Here is a 16,868-nt window from a genome sequence, read left to right on the forward strand (position 1 = left end):
ATATTTACGCTTTCGCAAGTAGAAATATTGTATAGGTATGCTTTTACCTGTGCTAATTTTGGTGGTGAAATTGTCAGGTAGAAGGCTTGTGTCAGGAAGAGCACTCCCATGAGGATGCAAAAAGTCTCTTTCTCATATGCTTATCAATATGCTTATCACTGATCTATAGCATCCTTTGCATTTAGGGAGTAGGCCTTTCTCCAGCAGAGCCTTCCAGCTAATATTTGATGGTAAAAGCAACAGAGGAGCCAAAACAAACTGACAATCTCACTTCCATTTATAACTTTACTTTCTTATTTCACTTCAGGTCCTGGAGGTCATCATCATTATAATTACTTGAGTTCACTCAGTCCCCAACCAAAGGCTAACCCACATATATTTTAAGAGATGGTCCTTGATAGATGAGCTTACAGTCATAAGAAATATCAAGTATGGGAGTGTCCTAGTTTCAGCTGGGATAGAGTTAATTTTCTTCTTAGTAGCAGATACAGTGCTGTGGTTTAGATTTAGCATGAGAAAAATGTTGATAACACAGTGATGTTTCAGTTGTTGCTAAGTAGTGCTTACGCTGAAGTCAAGGACTTTTCGGTTTCGCGTGCTCTGCCAGTGAGAGCTGCACAAGAAGCCGCGAGGGAGCAGAGCCAGGACAGCTGACCTGAACTGGCCAAAGGGATATATACTGTTATGCTCAGTATATAAACTGGGGGGAGTTGACCTGGAGTGGCTGAGCACTGCTCAGGGACTGGCTGCGCATTGGTCAGCAGGTGGTGAGAAATTGTATTGCGCATCACTGGTTTGGTGGGGTTGGGTTTGGGTTGGGGTTTTTCCCTTGGATTTTATTCATCACTCTCCCTCTCCTCTTCATTACAATCATTATTGCTGTTATTATTGTTACATTTATTATTTTTTTTTTAACTTTATTGCAATTATTAAACTTTTCTTATCTCAACCCACAGGTTTTACCTTTTTTCTGATTCTCCTCCCCATCCCACTGGGGCAGGTATGGGGGAGTGAGCAAGCGGCTGCATAGTATTTAGTTGTTGGCTGGGGTTAAACCACAACAGGGAGGCAGAAAGAGATACTATTCCCACTTTACACATGAGCAACTATGGCAGAAAGATGTTAAGTGATTTGTTCTTTGATGAGCAGCTGGGATATTAATGCAAGTGCTTTCCCCTCAATATTACCTTTACAAAAAAAAGTTACACATGGTGTTCCTAAAAGTGTGCACTCAGTGCTTCACAGCTAATTTGGAATGTCACTAGTCCACATAACCAGCTTAATCACAACAAACTCTCATGGATGATCCACAGACTGCTGCTCAGAAGAGGAGAAAAAAAATAATAAAAAAAGAAGGAAAAAAAAGGAAAAAAGAGAAAGAGAAAAAAGAAAAAAGAAAGAATGTGGCTAATTGAACTGTATTCTTTGAGTTTTCAAATTATGACTCTCAAGGAGGTAAAAAAAACACCAGTGCTTTTCTCTTATAAGATTTCAGTGTCAAGCTGTGTGCTAAGCCACAGTGATATACTAAAAAAAAACAAAACAATTTCTTTCAGAGTCCAAAGAAATTAACACGGCCAAGAATATTTTCAGAAGACTTTTCTGAGCCCTAAGATTTCCATGCATCTAGTCTTACTCTCCAAGTATTGGTAGGTCCATTAGAACAGTGCTGCATTGCACTCATATTCCAGGGACAGGCTGGTAGAAGCATTTTGTCAGCGATAGCTGCAGCCTGAGGAGTCCCTTTCTGCTGTGGCCTTTGTCTCTCGCATTCGTATAAAGCCGCATCAGATCCCCATCTGACAGTCAGTTGGTAATGCAAGAATGAACATACAGCAGACTAATTGGAAACACAGAGCAAATGTTACAGGTTAGCTAGCTAGTGGGACTTTTGCCACCCCACTCTTTTTTTTTTTTTTTCACCCCCTCTTTTTTTTTTTTTTTAATTATTATTATTTCCCTCTCCCCATCACTCATTTACTCCCTGGAGATCCCCAATGGCAGCTGCAGGGGCTGTAGGAGAAGGGCAGAATAAGACTTCCAAAAGGCAGGTAAACAACTGGAAATACCAGGTAACTTGATGCCCTTGTCTAGGTTTTTAATCAAGATTGTGCAACTGCCCCTTGTAAACTGAAAGGGATTCTGCAGCATCACACATTGCGATCTGTGGCTAGCTGCACAGACATCCGCATGAGTAGGTCTTGCTTCATCTCCTACTCCTGCAAATTAAACACCATCCAGGGAGAATCCTGTAATTCACAAAGAAGTAGAAACGTGCAGAAACGTTCCCCTTAATACTGGCTAAGACTCCCCTCTGCAGCACCTAAGACACAAAATTTTAAGAAGTTAAATCTAAAAGTAGACACATTTATCTCATTACATGTTCCTGTTCCCTAACATTCATCCTGTTCCCTAACATTCATCCTGCACACAAAGCTGTAGGGGTCAGTCTGGGCTCTTTTCCCAATCCTTGACCAAAACCTGGGCTCTCTCACATTGGATACTTTTTTTCCTTGCTCAGCATATACCATACTGCAGCCTCTCTCCTCTTCTCCTTTATCTGTCCCAGTCTTTTTCCTTATAAGCCACAAATAAACCATCCCTAGACTCCCTTCCCCATAAGCCAAAACCAAACATCTCCTAGATTCCCTTCCCATCTTCTTCCTACAAGCCTCATCTCCCATTCTGCACCTCAGCAATCAGCTTTACCTCTTTTTTTTTTTTTCTTCTTCTTTTTCTTCTTCCCAAAAAGCCCTCTTAGGCCTTTACTTTGTAGACCTCAAGACCCCTAAATGCTGCTACCTCCAGATTTCACGAGCCCCAGCGACACACATATGCCTCACACTTATGGATGTTGAGTTGGACGGCAATCACCAACAGGCAAAGCAAATGACACAGTACAGCGGCTATGAGAAAGAGTACCTATAGAGGAAGCCATTGCAACTGGATGCACAGACACGCTGAAAGGCAAAATAATGCTGAAGCAAGCTAAGGAGAAGTGCCCTCTGGCTTTAGCACGGTAGCTGCTTTGTGGCTGCCTTCTCCTAGTCCATTGTCCCAGTTAATGTTCAGATTAGACAAACAGAGAATACTGTGAGAACTAAGAAAAAGGCAGGGGACACATTACACAAGCATTTCCGAGAGCTGCAGAAACAGAAGAGGGGAGAACACAGGCACAAAAGGCAACGTTGTGAAGGGGGAGCATTGGGCAGGTTGTCAGAGGGCTGCAGAGAGCAACACTGCAGAAAGCCCCACATTACTCGTGTCTTTAAGTTTTCAGAAGCAACCAGAAATTTGGATCTTATGTGAAAAGTTAAAATTTCATGCATTACCTTTTGCTGGCTTCTTAAAGCATTAAGCTCTTCTACAATTCCTTGAAAAATCTGAACAGCTCTTTAGGATCCCTCAAAACACTCTCAACAACCTTTAAGCACAGGAGTACGCTTAATCCCATACAAAGTGGCCTATATAATTCAACCAAAACTTATGAATACTGAGTGCAAAACAATACTAATTGAAAATGGGATACAGTATCTGCCAGGTACTGCAAGTTAAAGTTTTCCCCTTCAACATGAATACTTAATGAGTAAAACAGAAACATGATAAAGCTGGTAATGACGACAAGAAAATCCCATCATGTTGTGGAGGAAAAACCAATTTTTTTTATTTTTTTTTAAGTAAATGCCTCTTCCCTGTAACATATTTGAGCAAGTTTGCAATCCTCACTTCGAAGATGATACAATTTTCCCGAGCCTCTCCCTCGAGAGGTGTGTGGCTTGTGTTATAGTTTACTTCAAAGCAGAAACTTTGAATCAACCCCTGGCAAACAGTTACACACTTTTAGAAATGTAATGCTGGTTTTCTGTTGGTTTGGGGGCTTTATTTTTTTCAACTGTTCCGACAGTTTAAAAAGCATGTCGCAACTTACAGTGCCACCTAGTTTCTAACCAAAAGGTTACCACCAGGTAGTAGAGCTCAATATACTTTCACGCGGTGTTCTTCAATGTCTCAAGGAACCAAAAGGGGAGGAAGGGTTCAGTGTGCTCACACTCACTCTTTTGTTGTTCTCTTCTTCTTGTGCCTTCCTAAATTCGTGCTCTAGGGAGCAATCGATGTCGTTGAAGAGGCCCACTTCTTCACAGTTCTTCAGAAAGCGTGTTGGTGTAGGAGTCTGATCTGAGAATACGACAAGAAATAATTTAGTAGTCTTCCAGGAAAAGAGTTTCTAGCTAACGCCTCTGTACCTTCCCACCCCTACCACGCCATCACTAAAAACAAACCACACAGCACTGAATTTCAGCGCTAGGCATTGCAGACAGGCAGTGTTTGCCAAGTGTCCAAGCCCAGGCGGCAGCCCCCATCCCACCAGGAAGGCGAGAGGCCAGGTTTTCACAGGGCACGAAACACAAGTGCATGTCCTTAACATGTGCAAACGGACACGGCAACTGCCCACACCACCAATAACATGCGTGTGCAAAACCACGCACAGTGCGGATCGTCGTGCACATTTACATCACAGCACACAGGTAACCGCTGCAGGTACACACTAGTTAACACCTCTGAGTGCTTGAAAACCACCTCAAACATACACAGGTTGCAAAACACACAGCCATAGTGAGAAGGTCTGCTCCTAACCAATTTTTGAAGGAGCAAAAGGACATTTGGAAAAGCTATGAAACATTAAAATTTGTCCACAAAGAAGCATCCTTATGTGGTTTAGACCTAAAAGTATTGATAATACATATAAACCACAAGATTTGGAGTCAAATGATTTGTAATACATGCTTCAGCTCTAGAAATTTTTTGCCCTCTCGGAAATAATTCAGGGAAGGACAGGATTCTCTTTAATGGCACAGGCAGGAGGGACTCAAGAAGGTACACAGTTTTCAGCCGCATTTCCCAAAACCTCCAAGACAGACGAGCTAAATTGCCCTGCAGACTGGAGTTTCAGTGATGACCTTGGCTAGTCTTTCTTCAGGAAGTGACAAATCCAGCCCAAACCTGGGCACAAACGACTGCTCAAAGGTCAGCGCTACGGCACCTCCGTTCATTCTGAGGCAAGTTCTGAACTGTCCCACATCAGCTTCCCCATCTCCCCCTCAACAGTACAATACAGAACCCTACTAGCAAAAGCAGGAGAGACGCCATATGGTCCTACCGGCTTTACACACTTTTAAAAATAAAAGTAATTAAAAAAAAAAAATCCTCTCTTGAATGTTAGTTTCTTCTTCCCAAGTCCCCATTCCAGCTCGAGCTGCTTTGTACCTAATTTTATGGAAAGACTGGGCTCACTCTCTTCAAAAATAGTCTTCTGCATAGTCATTGACAACTACCCTATTGTTTGAGATTCATTCTTTAAAGAATGAAAACTCTGTCATACTAATCCCAGTTGCCCATACTGGGCCAATTCTGACCTCAGAAAAAAAGCTTCCCACTTCAGTGAGTTCTGGAAGAAAAATCTGGTTTCTTGCACCTAGCTAAATTGGCTCCGGTTCTAATACTCTCCCCTCACAGGGAGCAGTTACCAGCTACAATGGACTTTACACAATCAGCATAGAAACAGACAGAAACCCCTAAACAAAAGGCAGCACAAAAACCAACACATACAAAAGAAAATGCAGCTTTCACTTGGAAACTGAGGGGGAGGATCAGCTTCCTCCATTATAAAGCCAGTTGAAGCCAATTTCCACCTGTGTAAGGTGTGGTCCTACAGGTTTGACCTTCTCAAGTAATCCAAGGGCAAACACACTTGTTTGCATTTATATTTCTGATGCAACGTGTTGATGTAACACAAAAAGCAAGTCCTTAAAGTTAAAATGCTGCTTTATTTCTTTTGGCTTGAGCATCCTATGGCGAGCCTAAAGGAAACAAAACTCAAGTGTTTGGGAATGCACACATATTTATCTATTAGTTTTCACAGCTAACTACCGCATTACCAGAGTCAGAAACATAAGACTTTCCAATAATCTTGCAAGAACTCAGCACGAGGAGCTGAGTCAATGAGGTGCTGACACTGATGGGAGCTGAGTACACTCAGTACTTCGCAGGTCCATGTCCTAAATAAGTAGTGCCAAACTAATCTCAAGGGTAACCTCACGGAACTCAGTAGATTTACACCAGGGTTGTCTTTGGCCCTTGAAATGGAGTTGCACTGGAAACGAAGTGCACTGAAAAAGCAGGAGAACTAGATTTTATTTCCAAAAGGTATTAAACATTATGTTAGAGAACAACACAAGTGCTTTAAAGAAAAACAGAGATAATTGTTGCCAACCCTTCCTGGACATAAAGGGCATGTTAGTCTTTGAAGGGGAGGCAAACACAGGAAATGTTTTATTTTTACAAGTGGTATATACCTATCAAATAAGCAAGGTATCAATTTCATGACCAAGATTAGAAACTAGGGTTTCATAAAGAAGCTGCTTTTCACTAACATCAAAAATCCTAAGTTATTTTTCAGTTGCTTGAGCCCAAAATTTGTGGGCCAGGGCAGAAGAGAACACGCTAACATAAACAAAGTCTTGTTATTTTCCATCAAGGTACGCAGCTGAGCCAGCAATCAGCCATTACTACAACAGGCTACAAGAGGTCGGGGCAACTTAATGGGTAACAAGGTGGTGATCAGGCACTTGCAGCTGAAGTTCCCAATCTGTTCAGCATCTATTCCATGAATGTCAGACCGACAGACACACAAAAAAGTTATCTCAGTGAAGTAAACTCATTTTAAGAGTAAAAACAAGCAAACCCAGAGCAAGAATGTGACTTCAAATGCACAAAGGCCTCAAAACAAAAAGCTTTTCTGTAAACATGCTTAAATGTATCTTCTGCACCAAAAGCAGTCTGAGATAATCAAATGCATTGCCAACAGTTGATCTTTCCGATTAACTAGTTTATTATATAAAAGCATCAAAACTGATAGATTAATGACATTATTTACACCACCTACATATTGACATAGTGATCTTAAATTACTACCTCAGTCTCCCCATACAGTTACAGTAGTTTCTGTGATCCAGAAATCCCACCGGCAGGAATTCACAAGATTTTGTTAAAACAGACAGCCCCTGGCTCTCACCCCAGCTGGGAAGGGGACACCACCAACCACCCATTCACAGACCTTCTGGAAGCCAGCTCAGCCAGATGTAAAACAAGAGCTGCCTTTCTACCTTGTAATACTTCATCCTTCAACATTCATGGAAACCTGAAGTCCACAAAACCTCTGTGTTGGTATGAGAGCAGAACTGATAAAGACCCAGACTTTAAAACAGAGACTTTACACTGTATAGTAGTTACATTCCACATGCACTGCACTCACTGATTTCAGGACTTTAGGGCTACCAAGTCCAGTAGGCTTACTTTGCTCCCAAAGCAACCAACTACTCTGCCTCTGCAAAACACCGGTTCTCTCTCGGGAGGTGGGCAAACTAGGAGAAGATACTACTCTCAACACCGCAGTAATCATTTGACCTAGATTAGGCGAGTCTTTGTGTTTTAATTGGGAACAGGATCACAAAGGGGACCCTAACGTTACACATTCAGGTCTCCCAGAATTAATAATATACTCCTAATTCTCAGCACTTAAAAATGCATTAATAGTTCCAACAGCTTGCGCCTGACCTCACTGTTCCCCGTTGGTACAAACAAACCTTTTGTTGCTATCGCCAGCGCCCACAGCTATTGCAGGCTCACGGAGAACGGGGCTCTGGTTTGTTGTACTTCAGCAACCGATGTGCCAGACCCATCTGGACCGAAACACAGAGTTAGCACCACCCAGCACTCCTGCCGAGGAGGCACGCTACGTAGGAAGCTGTCCTGCAGGCACACTGCTATCCATGCAACCCAGGACTTTAATGTTGCAAGCTGCATTGTGAACTGGTCAGCTCGGGATACCGGTCTGTCCGGGTTAAACCTCGTTATCTGGCTGTTACACTGACCGGCCATCCCAACAGCCCCGTTGTTCAATGTGTAAAAAATCTTTCCGTTCCCAACTGCTACCAGAACTAGTTTACTATGCTCTGAGGCATCTGCCTCCAGCCAGCTGTCACTTCACAGGTGAACCCCCATCATCTGATATTTACTTAGGAAGTTATTTCTATCCCACCTTTACCACCTGTTTGAGCACAGAACCTGTCAAGCTTCAGACTAGGCAATAAATATTTTGTTCAGCCTGTTATTCAGGTGAATAATCAGCCTCTCTGATGACATAGTCATGGCCAGAAAGGCTGCAAGAAACTTTAACATTAAATAAACCTCAACAATGTAAATGGACAATACAAACACCCCAGAGCAAGATCAAATGGTCCCACCTGTGCAGCTCTCAAGTTAACCTACTGTACCTTACAGGAGAGGATTTCAGAAGCACTCAGCCATCAGATTCCAACCAGAACCTAATATACAGAATGGATTTTGGCTGCTGACCATTTCAAAAACCTGTCTCAATGTCTGATTTTCTAGACTCGCTGCAAAGGGCATACTGTAAGGCAATGAGGAATTTGAAATCTCTTCAGTAAAGTAAAAAGATTCCATTATATACTCATCGTGTCTGGTAGTGCGGGGGGGGGGGGGTGGGTGTGTCTTTGTTGTTGTTTCGTTGGGGGGGACGACTTAATTACTGAAATAATAGCCTCAGAAAGGACACAGTCTCAATGCATGGCTTTCAAAAAAACAGCTCAGGAAATGCAACATTAGCTTGCCGTATAGTTTATTTGAAACATCCAGAGTGCATTTTGTAAAACTACCTTGGAGCCTAGAGTTTCATCCCTCAAAGCACAAACGAAAACTTTAAAGCATGATACCAGTTAAAAAAAAACCAAAAAAAAAACCACCTGGAGAACCAAAGGAAAGTTATGTGAAACAAGCTTTAATTTTGAAAAAAAAAATAGAATTCTGATTCAGTAGAAGATACCTAACAGCACAGCTCTAAAGTGTGTAACTTGATTCTTCATCTTTCTTTTTTTAAAAGAAGTATGTTTAGTCTGACATGCAGTAATAACAGGCATTTGGCTTGTTCAGCTGTGGCTCTGTTGAAGTTACATACTTACTCATGTTATACTTTCATACAATGATAACAAAGTCAGAGTAATAGGGCTAGCGCTGAAATTTGAAGGACTGCCCAGCAAGCAGCCGCAAGGAAAGAGGAATGTCCTGAGAAAGTCAAGAAGGTCTCTACATGGATTTGGCAGGTTACTACCCAAGCACACTGAAAAGCTCAAGGTCATGACACCTCAAGCAAGTGATGGAAGAAGAGGTGCACCTAGTCATACCTGGCGGAACTGCCCTCACCCAGGGGTTCACCAATAAGGGCTCCCAAGAGCTTCACTGCATAAAGATGCACTGTTTGAAGCACTGGTTGCACTTGCTGTGGGGGTACACGTACTGGGTACAACACGTAATGTCTGCTGGTCACTCAGAGCATGACCAGTTGAATTTTAGAAGACTTCTCATTTCGTTATTTAGTAAAGCAAGGGACACCGAAGCAAACAAGAAATGGAATGACATTATTTGTCTCTATATCCAATCATTTTGCCCTCCACAAAATTCATGTCTAGATAAACCTCCCTGTGTAAACCACAAGGAGAAAAAAATAGTCAACCAAGAATGACATCAGTTACCTCACCGACACAGGCATTTCCTGGGAAAAGTAAGACATTTGCACTGCCTTTATCACATACAGTTTTTCATTAGAGAAGACTGTTTCTATCTATACCGTGGGCTTTACCACCAAAAATCTAGAGGACTGCATTTCAGCAAATAGAATCAGGAAGAAATAAGGTTTCTATATAGATAATCCTGGCCTCTCCTGCATCTGCTACCAGCACTTCTGGAAGGACTTCCCCCCTCCAACAACAATAAAGTATCACTCCTTCCCTTCCCAAATCTCCTACCACAGGAATTTCAGTGTCCCCAGCCCAAAGTTCAGTTCCACACAGCTTTTATTACTTACCTGGAGGCAACAATCTGTCCCATGGATATTAATATTTTGGTGTTAAAACAAAAAAGCTTTGACATACAACAAACTACAGCTTCAAAGCAGTGCAATGCTCATTTAGCACAACAGCAAAGACATGACATCTATTTCAGTCAACCTAACTACGAAGTTGCCTGCAATGGTGACTAGCATGCAAAACTTACAGAAGATATTCTGTGTTATCTCAAACAGCTCTTTTTTGGCTAGGAAAGATGGAAATGGAAACCATCAATGACTCTCTATCCATAGTCATAACAAGATTTTCTAACGAACAAAAATAAAATACATACCCAAAAAGGAACAAATAACATTAATTTATAAAGACAGAAAAAAGATTGTAATGTCAAATTATCCAACAAAAGGATTACTTGCATTTTAATGAAATGCCTGTAGCAGACTTCCCTTCCATTTATATAGTCAGAGAACAGAACACTATTTAGTGTATGTATGTACCTGGAGTCTCTGAATTAGTTCAAGAGTCACCAGATTTAATAAAACCTTTTCTTCTTCAGCCAGCACAAAAAAATGGAAGAAAATATATTGGAGCTAGCTGCTAACAAGGAAGCTCTTAGCCGGACATACCTGATAAACCAGCATAGTACCAATAGTTTCAATCAGGTCACACAACTTGGTTGTTAAACACTTGACCCCACCTGCATAACAACATATAACTTTACATATAACATAACTTTACCTCTCACTTACAAACTGATATTTCAGACCTCAGCAGAGATTTCACACAGGGAACAAGGTTCCTACTTCCCAAGTTGTATTTTGCTTAGTTTCTGAGATGTTGTGTTGGTACAAAACCAACAGCACCTCAGTTTTACTGCCTGCCTCCAATAACAGTTTATAGAAGACGTGCTTGGTGTGTATTAAATATTACTGGTATTACACTGACCCCAGACAGGGGATCAGCTATCTCTGGAAACAGAGCAGATAATTCTACTGGCTACCTGAAAGCATACAGCCCATTATTTTGCATGACTAATTACTAATAATGAATGAATCAAATATAACACATTAAAAGATAGCATAAAACATGCTGGAAAAAAGGAGAAAGTCTGACCTCTATGCAGCTTAATAAAAAGAGGGGGAAAAAAACACCACACACTAACACTGCACCTGGCTTATTACAGGGCAATTGCTACTGCAATTCTTTGAACCTACTGATGACAGGAACAATTTAAAAAAAAAAATAAAAAAAAAAGTCAAATAAGCAAAAATGCAAAAAACCAAGAAGGAAGACATGAAGACAAATGTCTAAGAGAAAAACCTGTCTCTTTTCCCCATATATCATTAATTTTTCATTATGAAATCTAAGAATAAAACATCTTAAACTTTAAGGTATTTAGATTTCCCCAGGGTTTTGGTGGGTAATGAAACAACTATTTTTCAATGTCTCCCTGCAGAGAGTAGATGATCTATGATGCTTCCAAACTAAGGATTGCAAAACGCCAAACAAATCCACCAAACACACACAAAAAGAAAAATCAATACACAGCAGCACCAGGTTGTCAGGCCATTACAGTCAGACACATTTGCCACAGCCTTTCAGAACACATGCAGCTTTTTACTCTGTCTTTACTACACAGGATCGCCATACACAAAACACAAAGAATACATCCCTCAGAAGCAATCTTGGAGCCTTTATGGCCATGAAATTCTGAATTTCCATATGCTTAGTTGGCTAACTGCATGTCTAGGGACCCCAGTACTGGTTGGAGTGGTGGAAGCCAGTCAAAGCCTGGGAAAGCAACCCATTGGAAGGAGCAGGACAGCTAAATCATAGAAGTTACCAAACATAAACAGAGCTACTCAGGGGACTTCTGATGACGGAATATACTCCTTAGAAACTGTCCTCGGGCAAAAGTCTTGCCAAACAGAAAGCTGTAACAAAAGCCAGCACTTGCACAGGGTGAATGTGGCCACAGCACAGATGTCTTTGAGCAGTTTCACTGCCAGAGGACAAGGCCAAGTGCAAAAGCAGCATTTTCTCACTCATGCTTGCAAACACAGGATTCTGCGGGCATAGCCGGCATGCAGGCACTTTACAAGCCCTACTCTTCAACGTGCTGTGTACTATTCCTTTCTAAATTTAGTCCACTATGGTATTTTCAAGTGTAAGAGGAAAATAAATTGTATTTGGGACAAGGTCTGTCCGATTTTTCACAAGTGCCTAAAGTCATCATTACACACACACCAAAAAAACAAACAAACAAACAAAAAAAGGACAAATCAAATATTTGCAAGCCATTGCTACCCAATTATGACTTTCATAAAAGTGGAAATGGTTTCTCCATAAAAGAGTTAGTCTACTGGAGACCCTTTAATCATAATATAGTTGCACCTAAAATGGCACAATTTACCTTGAAGAAGCCTATTTCAAAAGACAAATATCAAACTGGTTAACATCCACACACGCATTTGCATCATAGTTTTTTTTCTACAATTACATTAAAACATGACAAATCCTAGTGATATTGTTCTTAGTAATCCATTACTATAGCCCAAGGAATTTACAATAGGAAAGGGAACAGGAGAGGAGAGAAGAGGTATGATTAGGGCTAGCTTGACCTTACCCAACACCCACTGAATGCCAGCAAGCCACCCATGTGTGGTTACTCAGACAAGAGTACGAAAAAACTATGTAAGAAAAAAATCCATAAGAAACGAAAGGATGCAATTGCACATAACACCAAATAACCCCTGTGTATGAGGGAAGTGCAGGGAGAGATGGTTACCTTTAGGGAGAAAGAGTACTGGACATTACCCGTTGGTTTACCTTTCTGGTTATGTTTTTTCGCAATGGGCAGCTCTTGAGCCACCATAAAGGTGGCTCATATGATGTGGCCTGCTAGAGTTGCCAAAGTGAGCCTGTCAAACTTAAATAGTGAGTCGTATAGGAACAGTACAAATGCACTTCATTAACACGCTCGCTGCTGGGCTCCCAGGTGACACGCGCTTGAGTGCCGATATCTCCCTGGCATGTTGACATGGGAGTCAACAACAGAGCTGCCAGCGTGGCTGAGGTTCAACAATTCCTCTCCCTCCCATGCCAAATCTGTGGGAAGGCATAAGAATGGCAACTGTCTTTTTGTTCAAAGACATGCATTCTAGCTCATTCCATCTCTACTTATTATTTAATTGGAGCTGGGCTTTTAAAAACCAGTCTTGGAGGTATTTTGGCATTAGCGTTCTGGTAGGAGTCATGCTTTCAACATCATCTGAATAGTTATCTTGACTCTTGAATTTGTGTCTTCTTACCTGATAACATATTATCTGTTTTTATTGAAGGGAACTTCAAAGTCATTTCATGTTTGTGCCTGTGAATCATCAGATGATCCTCTGTTGGAAAACGCTGTCAGGCAAACACAGGGAGAGAGAGAGGAAGAAGAGAGGGGGGGAAAAAAAAGGAAAAAAAAAAAAAGAGAAGAATTTAATTCTCTAATAAACTTTTGGCATTGGACAGAATTTCAAAAACGAGAGAAAGAAAGAAATGTATCCAGTTAGAAACGTGTCCAAATGGCACAGGAAACAGAATATTTGAAAATGCAAGTGAGCATGAATAACAAATAGCTGTACTCTACTTCGAAACGTATTTGCTGCAGTGCTCTCTGGGGTTGCAAACTGTAAGGTGTCATGCATCTGCTGGAACATGCTGCAGACCGAGTTTGGGATCCTAAGGGTCTCAGACAGCCACTCCAGCTACCACAGCCTCACAAGTCACCACGTGCCTGAGGATCTGCGATAACTGCTGCTGTGTATACTCTTAGCCTACGGCAAACGCAAAGTAATGCAGCGTATCTTAAATCACTTTACTGGATTTTTCTGCTTTTGTGTCTTTCTGCAACCTGTGACTGCTGAAGAGCAATAAAAATAATCAAATAAGCCAGCCTTGCCCTACCCAAAAGTGTTCAGGCAAAATGCACCTTTTATTTTGGAAACCTCTACTTTTACTTAATTCAAAGTGGCAATGCAATGGTGCTCAGCATGTAACAACTATTTATTACCCTTCATGATACTAAATTAAATTATTTTCCTTTGTCAAGCAGAGAAGGTGGAGAGACGTGCTTTGTAAGAAACAATCAGTGTGATAAGTTTGTTTTACAGTCTGATAACAGACTTCTACAACAAATAGCTTCTTTTGAGCAAGTCAAAGAAGAGACAAGCTTGAATAAATGTTCAACCACTTGTACACTTGGGCTCAGAAAGCAGACTGCTGCTGTTAAGTTTCCTTCCCCAGAAGGTGCATACACAGACCTTTGCTACATACCCAGTTTTAACTGGGTTATTTCAGGACTAGCAAAGGCCAAAAGTTGTATCACCAAGGCTTGAGGAAAAAAAAATAAATTTAAAAATCAGATTTTTAAAGCAACAGGTACATAAGAGACTATAAAAAACTGGCAACAACAGAGTTAAAGTGACTTAATGCTTTCAACGCTGTATATTCTTGGCCAAGTGACTTTGCTTGTGGCTATGGTATAAATAGTTGCAGCACATTACACCTTCTGAGAATCTCTCTAAGCCCATAGACAAAGCAGCATAAATAATGGGAATGAATTCTCTGGAAAAAAAAAAAATCCCAGAGACCTTTTCCTCACTGTGAAATCCTGGTTCATTGCTTACTCATCTGGAAGAAATGCAGCACTAGAAACTTATGTGAAGAACAAAGGGAGTATGTGAAAGCCCTTGCTCAATGAAATTGCACGGGTGGGGGAGGGGAGGGGAACCCCACATTTTGTTCTTGTGGAAATGGATTTTTCACCGTGGATGCCACGCTCTGTCTTCAGGGTGAAATCAGCCAGCTTGAAGAGGACATGGGGCATCTGAAGAGAAGCTATTCCTCCACCTCAGACTTCTCCCTCTGTCTTTTTTTAAGTCTACTTTCTTCCTGGTGCAGAAGGCCAGCTCCCTCAGCACCCCACGCAGATCTGCACTGGTCCCCCGACAGCTTAGCTGGACAGCAGCGCTACGCTGTCCACTTCTGTCAAGTCCTCATTTACGATAAATGGAGATCAGACTTTGAAATGGGAAATTAAATTTATTTTAAGATGAAGTCACACCTACACTGCTTGTCTTTCCAAACTGTAACAGCATACAACCCAGCCTGCTCTCTGAACATCTAAATGGGCCTCTTTGGATCAGCTTCTCCTCCACTGAGGAAATGACTTAATATCTAACATGAAAAAGTCCACTGATCTGAGAGGAAGTTAGTTTTAAGATTCAACCAAAAAGTAAATAAAATTTGACCTCAAAACTCGGATACTTTCATTCTACCTCTGTGACAGAACGGTGAAAGTTGAATTCTGCATGTGGAGACCTAAAGTGCGAAACCTCACTCAGAGGGACAACCCAAAAGATGCGCTCTGACACCCGCAGAAAGGCTCCCACTTGGTGAAACAGCAAAGCTGCTCAGCCAGTTGTTACCCAGACCCCAGGCTTCTCCCTTTCTCTGTTTCAGCTCTTGGCAAAACCAACACCTGCACTCCAGTAACAGTCACCCATCATTCCACCAGAAGAACCTAAAGGGTCCTTTAGCCAGCTGAAATGTTAGCCATCTGAAAACTCCCAACGTACAGTTAAAGCAGGGAAATGTTACCCTCATTAAGAGAGGAGGACTCTCGGAAATGGGGAAGCTAAATCACTTAAAAGAGATGCATACAGGAAGCCCCTGGCAAAAGCCCAAATGATGCCCTTGCCTGAAGATTTTACTCACAAACTCTTGTCACTAAACCAAATCAGGGTTGGAAGAGCCACACATGGAACTTCCCTCATCGCTGCATAGGGGGGATCTTCCCTCACCACTGCAAAATCATTGAAAAAAACACATCAATCCAAATTCAAAAACCTCAGCAGGTAAAATCCTTGATATTTCAGGGGGGTTTAAGATCATTAAACATCTGTTTATGTTACATTAAACATCTGTACAGTGTTACAGGTCAGATTATACCCTCAGAGACACATGGCAGATCACCAGTCAACAGGAATCCCAGATCTACATCCTGGGGCAGAATCCATCTACAGGCTGCATTTTCTATAGAGAGTTTTTAGTAGGAAGATGTCTTAAAAATGTAAAAAAAAACCAAAAAAAAACCCAAACCCAAACCAAACCAAAAAGCTAACAGTGTATCATTGTATTTAAGTAATAAATTAATAATTAAAAAAAAAAATCAGGAGGGTTACCACATCCGGTAGGAATCATAATATATTCCATCATACATCTAAGCAGAAGACAGGCAAATGTGTCCTGCCTCGTGTGTCCTCTCTCGCTAGCCACTGAAGGAATTTGCAATACCTGGTTTGAAACATTGCATTAGGCTTGGGCATGAGGGAAGGCACAGAAGCAGCTTGAGAAGCACTTTTATCAACTCACTTTTGAGAGTCTGTTGTGTTTGCTTTAAATATTTTGTAATAACATCTTGTGGGGTTAAGCAGGGAATTGAGCGGGGGAAGACTTAAAGAACAACAAAACCAAAAAACACACATATTATTATTAGACATGTGTTAATATATGAGGAGGCATTATACAAGCCAGAGCTAGTGCTGAGGACTCAATTAATATCACCGCTGACTCCACTCACCTGTGAGCAGCCTGGGGCACTGCAGACAAAAGGCCTCTCCTGCTCCAAGTTCATCTTTGATTCCTCATAAATCTACATGTTAAAAGGGGGAGGGGGAAAGAAAGGGAACCTATGAATATATACGTTCTAAACTTCACACGTACATGCAACATACAATCGTCACAGTTTGTGCTTTCATGTCAAACTCCCAAAACAGACCAGAACAGAGTTTTCATCCTCAAAGCACTAAATTTGCTAGTATTCAGCAGGCTCCCTACAGTCTAAGTTCTTATTACTCCTTCCTAAAGCACATATTTACTTTGAAGGAAGAAAAAAAAAAA

At 41.3% G+C, this 16,868-nt stretch overlaps 1 protein-coding gene across 1 annotated transcript in view; it reads right to left on the minus strand.

Annotated features, from left to right (window-relative positions):
- CREB5 (cAMP responsive element binding protein 5) overlaps positions 1 to 16,614 on the minus strand; it is a 212,932-nt gene extending 196,318 nt beyond the window's left edge. The window contains exons 1-3 of the mRNA XM_037387045.1: positions 16,549 to 16,614; positions 13,232 to 13,325; positions 4,055 to 4,176 (exon numbers count right to left, since the gene is read on the minus strand). Of these exons, the coding sequence (XP_037242942.1) occupies positions 4,055 to 4,176; positions 13,232 to 13,325; positions 16,549 to 16,602 (270 nt within the window). The 5' untranslated portion in view covers positions 16,603 to 16,614. The remainder of the gene's footprint in view (positions 1 to 4,054; positions 4,177 to 13,231; positions 13,326 to 16,548) is intronic.
- Between the last annotated feature and the right edge of the window lie 254 nt (positions 16,615 to 16,868).

This window comes from Falco rusticolus, chromosome 4 (genome assembly GCF_015220075.1).
Source record: "Falco rusticolus isolate bFalRus1 chromosome 4, bFalRus1.pri, whole genome shotgun sequence".
In the NCBI taxonomy this organism is placed as follows: domain Eukaryota; kingdom Metazoa; phylum Chordata; class Aves; order Falconiformes; family Falconidae; genus Falco; species Falco rusticolus.